We start from the raw sequence: 10,683 nt of genomic DNA on the forward strand, positions 1-10,683 counted from the left end.
AATTTTGAGAATTTGTCTTAAACTTTCTTCAAAGAGATTTCTCGATGCAGTTGTTTAATTTAGGCTAAAATGAGCAGGGCCTGCCTGCTGCCACCAGAGCCCATCAGAGTCTGTCAAGCTATGCTGGTGTGGGAGGTGCATCTGGGTGGCTCTAAGTGTACACTCACCCTTAACCTGGAACGGGAGACCCACACAAATCCCTTTCTGTCTCTAAAACTATAACACAGGACTTTGAAGGTATAAACTCATCAGAAACAGAACTGAAAACCTTTTAAATTTTAACTTTCAATTCATGATGCATAATTAGGGTTGTAATTATTGACCCTTAAATGTGACAGAGGTGGCTTAGGAAGGTCTCCACGTGACGGGAGCAGGAGAAACCAGAGGTGGATATGCCTGGAGAGGGGACTGTAGCCACCCCCTCCCTCAGCTCTCCACAGTAGTGGTCTCAGGGGTTCCCTGACTCACAGCCGAGTGGGAAGTGGGGGTCTCGACTGTGTGCCCTGGCAAAGGCTGTGTCTCCTTTAATTCCAGGACCACCCGGCTGAGGAGGCCTTGGAGCAGCTGCATTTCTCGGAGCAGAAGCGCCACGTCGGGTTTTAGGGCGCCAGCGGTTTGTTGCAAGGGTGTCGGTGGCGCACACGCTGGTGGCCCAGCGGTGGGGGCTCCGCCCGCGGGGAACTGCGGCCCCGCTGAGGTGACATTCGGGACGGAGGGGACCGACGGGACCGATCTGGACACCGGGGGCTTTCTGAAGGAAAGCGGCTGGTTACCGGGGTCCGGGGCGGTGGTGGACGCCAAGTCCAAGGGAGAACCTGCGAACACAGCACACAGAGAAACGCTCGGCTGAAATCATTCTCTCATGGCCTGAGGCGGGAAAAGGGGGCGAAGGACTGAAGGACGGGCCGGGCTGGGGAGGCGAGTGGGGACGTCGAGGAAGCGGGAAATGAGCTGGAGGGGTGAGGGAGGCAGGGGTGTGGGAGGCGGTGGAGCCGGACGGCGGGGCAGGAGAGCGGGTGGGGAGTGACGGGCGTTTCCGGAAGGCGGGGGCGGAGGCTGGGCGGCTGGGGCTGCCCGCCCGGAAGGCTTCGGGAAGGGCCGTCACTCACCGCGGCCCGGGAGTTGCAGCCATGGGCTGCGTTTCCGGACGCTGCGGGTGGCTGTAGCCGCCTCGCACCAGTACGATTCCAGCTCCTCGACCTCCGGCTCGGGGACCGTGTACTCCGCATCCCAGTCGTAGCGGCGCACGGGGCGACTGTACTTGTAGAAGGCGAACTGCAGCGGCGTGTCGCGCTTCTGCGGATGCAGGCGCGTCTCGCAGCGCAAGACCACTCCTCCGAAGGCCCCGCCGCGAGCCTCCACCCGGCCTATCACCCTCAGCACGGGCTCCTGGAACAGCTCTGCGGAAGCGGGGGCCCAGTGGCCAAAGGTGCACTTTAGGCCGGCGCAAGGGTCCCAAGGAACCGGGCCCAGCTTTGTAGTCCCACGACCCCTCTCCCGCTCCGGTTTCCCACGAGGACCTCTAACCCACCAGGGAGGAGATTGTGTGTACACTTGAAGGGAGGAAAGTCTTTGAAAATGTGGGAGACGAGTCCACGAGGGAAGGGGAAAGCTTGAATGGAGCGGCACCAAGTCAGACGCCTCGAGTCACTTCCCGACTGACATCCAGCTCTGATCCTCCAGCCTAGAAGGGGTCTCAGGACGCCTGGAAGCAGTTCCCTCGCCCCAGTCCCACCGTGATCCCATTTACTGCCACTGTCATTCTGGCTGGGGCTGCGGAGAGAGCTTCCCCCTACATGGGTGCCTACCCAGAGAAAGAAGCCAGGACCCCTGCCCCCACCCAGGCTTAAAGATCAAGTGCGACTTCACACTAAGAAGGAAAGGAGAACGTGCTCGTGGTCCCGCAGAGAAATCCCCAGCTTGCCAGCTACTATAACTCTCGCCCCTTCATTTCCCCGCCGGGTTTCTGTCCCAGAATTTCCCAAGGCTTGTTTGTCTCCCTCCCCGGCCCCGTCTCCCCCACCTTGCACGGTCACGGCCACCTTGGCGGAGAACATGGGCGCGCTTTCCACGGGAATGCGCATGGTGCCGGAGCACTGGTAGCGCCCGCTGTCGCTGGCGCGGGCCTGGGGTACCGTGTAGTTGGCGCTGGAGTGGAAGTAGCGCACGGGTTGGCCATCGTGGTAGTAGTGAAGTTTATAGACGGTCTTATCGTACCAGCCGCGACAGCGCATGACCAGCGGCTCGCCCTCGAACACCGCAGCATAGGGCACTTGCAGGATCAGCCAGTCTACGACAGTCAGCACAAACAGCCTGATTCCAAGAGAAAGTCCAGCCCTAGGGGTGACCCATTCTTCTCCACCTCCGTGCTCGCTTCTTCCTACCCCTTTCCCCCCACCAATCCCCTTCTCCCTTCCTGGACACCCCAGGAGCCTCAGATGGTGAGTGGCAAGGGGAAGGGGAAGGCCAACCTTAGGTATTGATGGCTGAGACTTGGTTCCAGCCTCAAAGAGTAGTGTCCGTCAGAATCCAGTTTAAACGCCTTAAGATGGCATCAAGGCCTTCCTGACCTGGCCCCTGCTTACCTTTTCAGCACCATCTCAGGATTCTCCCCTGCCCCGTGTCTCCTTTTCCGCCTTACAATGCAGGCTAATTCCATCCATACTGTACTGCTGGGAGAACTGGCACTGCCCAGAGCCTTAGTACATGCCAAGAAGACCTCTTCACCTACTTTAGTTGAGGCCTATTATCCTGCAGGTCTGAACTTAGATCTTATCTCCTCCAGAAAACATACCTGAGGGCCTCCCACCCCCCGAGGACAGCCTTAGGCACCTTCTGCGGTACCCTTATTTACCTGATCATCATACTAGCTAACGTTTACACAGCCCTCAGTTCAGTTCAGTTCAGTTCAGTCACTCAGTCGTGTCTGACTCTTTGCGACCCCATGAATCGCAGCATGCCAGGCCTCCCTGTCCATCACCAACTCCCAGAGTTCACTCAGACTCACGTCCATCTAGTCGGTGATGCCATCCAGCCATCTCATCCTCTGTCGTCCCCTTCTCCTCCTGCCCCCAATCCCTCCCAGCATCGGAGTCTTTTCCAATGAGTCAATTCTTCGCATGAGGTGGCCAAAGTACTGCTAAATGCCACTTTAGGTGTTTTACATGGAGAAAAAATTCTGCAAGTAATAGCCACGATCTCTATGGTACTCTCGGTTCTGCAAGCAGTAACTACTGTCTATCATATTCAGTATCTTATCTGTGCTTGCTATCAGTTTCCAAACAAGAAACCATGGAGTGTGGATGAGAGTTGGACCATAAAGAAGGCTGAGCACTGAAGAATTGATGCTTTCGAATTGTGTTGGAGAAGACTCTTGAGAGTCCTTAGGACTGCAAGGAGATCAAACCGGTCAGTCCTAAAAGAAATCAACACTGAATATTCATTGGAAGGACTGCTGCTGAAGTTGAAGCTCCAATACTTTGGCCACCACCTAATTCGAAGAGCTGTCTCATTGGCAAAGACCTTGATGCTGGGAAAGATTAAGGGGAAGAGGAGAAGCAGGCGGCAGAAGATGAGACAGTTAGATAGCACTACTGACTCAATGGACATGAGTTTGAGCAAACTCTGGGAGATAGTGAAGGACAGGGAAGCCTGGCGTGCTGCAGTCCCATGGGGTTGCAAGTAGTCTGACGTCACTTAGAGACTGAGCAACGAATGGGTATGAAGTGTAAATGCTAATCTGAACATTGAGTGATAACCTTTTAAATTCTGAATAGAAAATATACCCTACCAGGCTAAAATGACAAAATATTCCCTACAAAGTAGCCAATCCTGTGCCCTAATGAACAAATTACTGTTACTTCTCTTATTCTGTTTGGAAGCTCTTTATGTCTTCCCAGGAAATTAGTTTCTTCTTGACTCGTGTGTGTGTGTGTGTGTGTGTGTAATAAAAGTGCTTTGTTCATCTGCTTTTTTCTTTGACAACCTCTCATAATTCATTTTTAATCTTCACAATAACCGAACAGATGGACACTCTTATTGTCCCTATTTTACTAATGGGAGGCACAAAGAAGCATCACTCTGTTCAAACAAGAGTAATCCCCCAGTTGCAGGCAACCTGTCCAGGGAACCTCACTTTTCCTGCTTTGCACTGCCCTTTCCCTTCCTGCCCAACCCTCTTTCTCAAAAGTATTCAGTATCCCAGGTCCTTAGACTCTCTTCTCTTCTGAGCTAGTAAATGAACAGAAATGTTTATTTACTGTCCACTGGCAGGATGGTAAAGGGACCTTTGAGGCTATGCAAGCCTTACTGCATCTCTCACATAGTGCCAGGCAGACTCAGTATAACCCCTCTCTTCCTACCCCAATCAGAGTGGCCCCGTGTCCTCTCCCACAGGAGGGGCAGCCTTGCCAGGGGACGTGTGCACTGCCCCTCCAGTGTTCAGACACTCACCATTAGATACAGAGAGGTGGATGGGGTCACTGACGGGTGCTCCGCGTGTCTGGCATCTATACACCCCTGGCGTGTGCACCTCGATGCTCTTCTTATAAGAAGGCAGGAGTAGGTGGCCCAAATACCAGAGAGTGCTAATGGGTCGAAGCTCCAGGAGCAGCGGGTGGTACCCATCACACCGCAAGGTTACCTTTTCCCCTTTGAAGATTGTGGTCCAGGGTGGGTGCAGAGACAATATGGGCTTCTCTGGAGTAGCTGGGGGAGAGGGTATGGGAGGCAGCAATGTGAAAAAGAGAATCAAGGTGAGGTGCCCAAGGATGAGATCTCAGGTTAGAAAATATCAGAAAATGCCAGTTTCCAGGACCCAGGTTACTAGTCCGTCTCTGGGAGAGGAGAGACCACACTGGGCTATCAACTAGTCCCTTGGTGAGCACCCATGTCTAAGTGCCAGGCCTGCTGGCAAACTGAGTCACAGGGATTGAGAAGCCATGAGAAGAGACGCTACCCTGGAACAGCTAAGAAGTGGAGAGTACCCAGGCAGGTCACTTGGGATGGTTGGAGTAGAAGTCACAGAAAATTGGGATGAGGGATGTGTAAGACTCACCAGCTTGTCCACTGCTTGGAACTACAAAACAAGAAAGAAGGAGGAGAATGTTGGCAATGAAAGGAAAAGGGGGCCTCTCTTGACCATAGGAAAGATTCAACAAATCCCAAGACGTGTTTTTCTTCTGCCTTTAGTTCCCTCAACTCTGAGAAAGCCCCTTTCCTCTTTTCCTCTCCAAAAATAGATAACAAACTGAGGACTGAATATCCCCCCCAACACACATATACACCCTGACTCCCACTCTTCCCCATACCTAAAGTTCTTAGGCCAGTGTTGCCTCACTGAGGACTCACCCAGGAGCAGAAGGACTGTTAGCTCCCACATGGTGGATCTACCAGCAGCAGCTGCAGAGCAACGGAGATGCCCTGACATGGGATGGGAGAAGAAACAGAGACCAGTGACCAGTGCTGACCACTGAGCCCTGGGAGACATCGCTGCTTCTCCCAGTCATTCCTCATTTCTGAACACGGTGGACTGGAGGGAGCAGGAGACAGGCTGGATATGTGTCAACTCTCAGATGCCCCAGCACCAGACACTGTCCCACCTGCTACGCCTAAACCACCTCACATCTCAGGCCAGCCCCACCTCCTGTAGAGAAAGCCTTTGTTCCCTTTGCAGCCCAAGAAAGCCACATAGAACCCCAGGCTCTGCCTGCCACCTTCAGGCTCCCAGCAACATCCCACTCCCATCTCACTCCTTTCCTATCCAGGAAGGTCCCATAAGCCTCAAATGAGAAAGACATCTTCATGTCCTCAGGATCCACACAGGACAGGGACTTCCTTGGTAGTCCAGTGGATAAAACTCCATACTCCCAAAGCAGGTGGCCTGGATTCGATCCTTGGTTGGGGAATTAGATCCTGCTTACTACAACCTAAGTGGCTTAGATGGTAAAGAATCTGCCTGCAATGTGGGAGACCTGGGTTCTATCCCTGGATGGGGAAGATCCCCTGGAGAAGGAAATGGCTGCCCACTCCAATATTCTTGCCTGGAGAATTCCATGGGATCACAAGGAGTTGGACATGACTGAGCGACTAACATTTTCACTTCACTTTGCTGCAACTAAAGATCACTTGTGCCCCAACGAAGACCCAGTGCAGCCAAATAAATAAATAAAAATATTTTTTTAAAAATGGATCCACCCTGGATTATTCTACTCACTTCCCAGTGATAGGCATTGGTGGGAAGTGAGATTGACATCGGGTTCTGTATACCTGGAAGTCACGTCCTTCCCTGGGTGAATAGACAGAAGAGTATGATTCATCAACCACCTTCTGTGTCACTGTCTTACAGTGTCACAGTCAAGAGGAGAAATGTTTATTTGTTTCCTCTTTCTATCTCCTTTCCTGAAAACTTAAACCTCAAAAATTAGAAAACCCTTCCTTCCCACCTATCCCAAAGATCTTCTCTATAACATATCCACTCACTTGGCTTTCCTTCCTTCTCTCTGTCCCCAGCCATGCCCCAGTTCTAATAATCCTTACCTGTGTTAGAAAAGTCACTGCATCAACCCCTCGGAAGCTTCTCAGACCTGACCTCTCGCCTCTACTTCTTGTGCTTTTCAGCCGTGTGATCATACCCTGAGCAGTGGGGAACCTGAATTCTCCTGTAAATACTTAATGAATTTTCCAACCTGATAGTATGTCTCCTTGGACAGTGTTCGGTCCTCATCTGTGACTGTTTAGTACTAGGGTACCTCCTTCCTTTGGAACTCTGGCAGGAAGGAGATAGATGATCAAACCCTGTCAGGGTTTAAGACGGTCTCTTCCCCCCTTCCTTGCTGATGCCCAAAGTTTCACTCTAAGAATTTCCTCGTAGTTTCTCTTAATATGCTAGCCTTTGTTAAAAATGCAGATGCCCCGTAGGGAAATGCGATTGATCCTTTAAATTAAGCTGGTCACTTCAGATCCTGCTTTGAGAACACGTTTTGATAGATGAGAGATAGAATTATATGGGTCTGAAAACCAGGGAGGTAATTGATAAGGTGTTCAGGAGTGGGGGGAGGAGAGGATGAGACACCAGGAACAGAGACTATAAACTGCCCGCTTTAGGAGGGCCCAGCTAGGCAGTGTTCCCAGCTTCTCCCAACATGCCTGATGCCTCATCCGGGGCCAACGTGAGCCTCCGCACATCATCCACAATCTGTACCAGGCCACCACCTTTATGATAAGAATGTAATGCACCCCTCAGCTCTTCCCTAAATCTACCCAAGTTGACTCTATTTTCTCTTCCTATCACTCAGAATATAGATCTCAGCCTCTTCCCCCAGATTCCACGAAAAAACTTGATTACACTCAAAATTCATGAGGTGTACAATCTTCCCTGAAAATCTCTAGAATCACCCGTAGGGTTCATATCATATAGCGCTCAAGTTTTGGCTTGAAGAATCTCCCACCCAGCATTTCTTCATTCCAGGCTTTCTTCTGCACTTTCCTAAATTGGATCTTCTTCTCCATCCAGGACTTTTTCCTGAAGAATTTCTAATTCTTTACTATGCACACCTTTACTATGCAGAGAAAATTAGCAATGATCATTTATTACCTGAGCAATTCTGTGAAGCCTATCACGACATCACTTCTGGACAAGATATACCATTATCTGCTAAGAATTCTGAGAAATAAGACGCTTTCAGTGATGACAGTGGGATGCTGCTGCTGTTGGTATCAATGGAGACACAGCTTATTTCAGTGGGTGCTGCAGCCCTGAGCATGTAGCAGGCACAACACCATGTGCCTCACAGATATTACTTTATTTATTTATTAAAAATATTTATTTATTTGGCTGTGCCAAGTCTTAGCTGCAGCATGTGGGATCTAGTTCCCTGACCAGGGATCGAACCAGGCCCCTTGCGTTGGGAGCTCAGAGTCTTAGCCGTGGACCATCAGGAAAGACCATATTACTTTAATTCCTGCAAGGGGACTTTAAGGAGGAATTATCATCTCCATTTTACATATGTTTCCTGTGGTGCTAGAACTGGAATTTGAATAGAAATCTGTCTCAACTCTAAAATCTGTTTTTTCATGCTCATAGCAGACTGTCATCATTAGTCTTTTCAAGTCTCCTCTCTCCTTTTATTTTTTATCTTTATTCACACTGGGGCTTCCCTGGTAGCTCAGATGGTAAAGAATCTACCTGCGGTGCAGGAGACCTGGGTTTAATCCCTCAACAACACTCCAGTTGTTGCTGTTCATTGTCTAAGTGATGTCCAACTGTTTGTGACCCCAAGAACTGCAGCACACCAGACTTCCCTGTCCTTCACTATCTCCTGGAGTTTGTTCAAACTCATGCCCATTGAGTCAGTGATGCTATCTAACCATCTCATCCTCTGCCGCCCCCTTCTCCTCTTGCCCTCAATCTCTTCCAGCCTCAGGATCTTTTCCAACGAGTCAGCTCTTTGAATTAGGTGGCCAAAGTATTGGGGCTTCAGCTTCAGCATCAGTCCTACCAATGAATATTCAGGGTTGATTTCCTTTAGGATTGACTTGTTTGATCTCCTTGCTGTCAAGGGACTCTCAAGAATCCTCCAGCACACAATTCAGAAGCGTTAGTTCTTTGGTAATCCCCTGGAGAACAGAATGGCTACACACTACAGTATTCTTGCCTGGAGAATTCCATGAATAGAGGAGCCTGGCAGGCCACAGTCCATGAGGTCGCAAAGAACTGGAGACAACTGGGTGACTTAATTTTTCACTTTTCACTCATACTTCTGTTCTCCTCTGCTCCACACGAACACCCACTGTGTAAACTACTTTCTAATCCTTCATACATGCGTATATTTACATTTGAGAAATGTTTAGTATTATTAATTTACATATATGCTATTGAGTTTTAGATATTTCTCTTTTAGAATAAAAGCCAGAGTTAAGAGGAATTTGCCTCCCCCCTCCCCTTTTTTCCTGCCTCAGTGATTGTGCTGAGACATCTCACCTCATCTTCTCTGACCCTTGAACTGGAATTTACATCATCAATTCCCCCGGCTCTCGGGCCTTTGGATTCAGACTCAGTTTCCCTTTCCTAGGCCTCCAGTTTGCAGATGGCAGATCATGGGACTTTTCAGCCTCCATAATCTAGTGAGCTGATTCCTCATACTCACTTTCTCTTCTCTCTGCCTGAGCCTCTGAAAACCACCATTCTACTCTTTGCTTCTACGAGTTTGGCGCTATCAGATTCCACACAAAAATGCATGCATGCATGCTAAGTCACTCAGTCATGTCCGACTCCTTGCAACCCTATGGACTGCGGCCCGCCAGGCTCCTCTGTCCGAGGGTATTCTCCAGGCAAGAATTTTGGAATGGGTTGCCTTGTCCTCCTTCAGGGGATCTTCTTCGCACGTAAATGAGATCATGCAATATTTGTCCCTCTTGTCTGGCTTATTTCACTCGGCACAGTGTCTTCTAAGTTCATCCATATTGTGAATGGCAAGAGTTTCTTTTCTTAAGGCTGAATAATATTCCATTACATATATGTGTAGTACATACAACGTATCTTAGATACATTTTAATTATCCATTCACTTGTTGACATTTAGGTTATTTTCATATTTTGGCTATTGTGAATAATGCTACAATGAACATGGGAATGCAGATATCTCTTGAGATACTGATTTCCCTTTTCACTTAGGGATATATATATATATCCCTCCCTCCTTCCCCTCCATTCGCGCCTTCCCCCTCTCTACTCTCCCCTTCCCTCCTCCATTTTCTCCTTTCCTATTCCTCCCCTTCCTGGCTTTCCCTCTCCTCTTCCACCTCTCCTTCCTCCCTGCTCCCTGGGAGCCCCCTGTTTTGGATTAGCTGGGGACCACCACCAGAGGCAGGGGAGGGGGCCCTGTGGACTACCCTCACCCCTGGCCCCAGCCCCACCACCCAGCTCCAGAGCATCTCCCCCTTGTTGATCCTCAGGCCTTGAGGAATCCCAGCCCTCCATCCCACCAGGATCTGTGGCGAGTGGGGGCGACAGCAGCTGTGTCCCCGGGGAGGAAGGGAGGAAGATTCCAGCTGAGCTCTGCTGCTGCTGCTGATTGTTGCCTTGGCCAGCCCCACCTGCCAGGTGCTCTCATCACCACGCAGGGCTGCCATCCTGGACGACCAGACTGTGTGGGGCCACAGTGAATGTCTGGCCCTGACCCTGACCCTGGCCCGGGAGCAGATCAACAGGATCATCGAAGTCCCAGCCAAGGCCCCTGTGGAAGTAGACATCTTTGGGCTGCAGCAGGGCAGCCAGTAGAGGGCCACGGACACCATGTGTCAGATCCTGCCCAAGGGGGCCGTGTCTGTCCTGGGACCCTCCTCCAGCCCCACTTCTGTCTCCACAGTGAGCCAAATCTGTGGAGAGGAGATCCCCCACATCAAGTTGGGTCCCGAGGAGATGTCCCACCTTCAGTACCTCCGCTTTGTGTCTGGCAGCCTGTACCCCAATAACAAGGACACCAGCCTGGCCATCTCCCAGATCCCCAAGTTTTTCAACTACCCTTCAGCCAGCCTCATCTGCGAGTGCTCATCTCAGGGCCGAATGCTTGCTGCGATTGGAGGAACTGGTGCGTGGCTTCCTCATCTCCAAGGAGACTCTGTCCATGAGGATGCTGGATGACAGCTGGGACCCCACCCCGCTGCTCAAGGAGTTCCACAATGA

At 50.7% G+C, this 10,683-nt stretch overlaps 1 protein-coding gene across 1 annotated transcript; it reads right to left on the bottom strand.

Annotated features, from left to right (window-relative positions):
* Positions 1-426: 426 nt before the first annotated feature.
* FCRLB (Fc receptor like B) lies at positions 427-5,380 on the bottom strand. Its single transcript, NM_001192565.1, has 6 exons — positions 5,350-5,380; positions 5,057-5,077; positions 4,453-4,707; positions 2,024-2,290; positions 1,110-1,400; positions 427-815 (listed from the first exon to the last, which is right to left on the bottom strand). Exons 1-6 carry the CDS (start codon positions 5,378-5,380, stop codon positions 427-429), a joined length of 1,254 nt encoding a protein of 417 aa, NP_001179494.1.
* Positions 5,381-10,683: the final 5,303 nt, after the last annotated feature.

This window comes from Bos taurus, chromosome 3 (genome assembly GCF_002263795.3).
Source record: "Bos taurus isolate L1 Dominette 01449 registration number 42190680 breed Hereford chromosome 3, ARS-UCD2.0, whole genome shotgun sequence".
Lineage (NCBI taxonomy): Eukaryota > Metazoa > Chordata > Mammalia > Artiodactyla > Bovidae > Bos > Bos taurus.

Excerpts from the sequence above, each read along its gene's own strand:
- FCRLB (NM_001192565.1), bottom strand. The coding sequence starts at position 5,380 with ATGTGGGAGCTAACAGTCCTTCTGCTCCTGG. Across the intron at positions 2,291-4,452 it reads CCACCTCTCTGTATCTAATG|ACTGGCTGATCCTGCAAGTG; the intron begins GTGAGTGTCTGA and ends TGACTGTCGTAG. Across the intron at positions 1,401-2,023 it reads GGTGGCCGTGACCGTGCAAG|AGCTGTTCCAGGAGCCCGTG; the intron begins GTGGGGGAGACG and ends CCGCTTCCGCAG.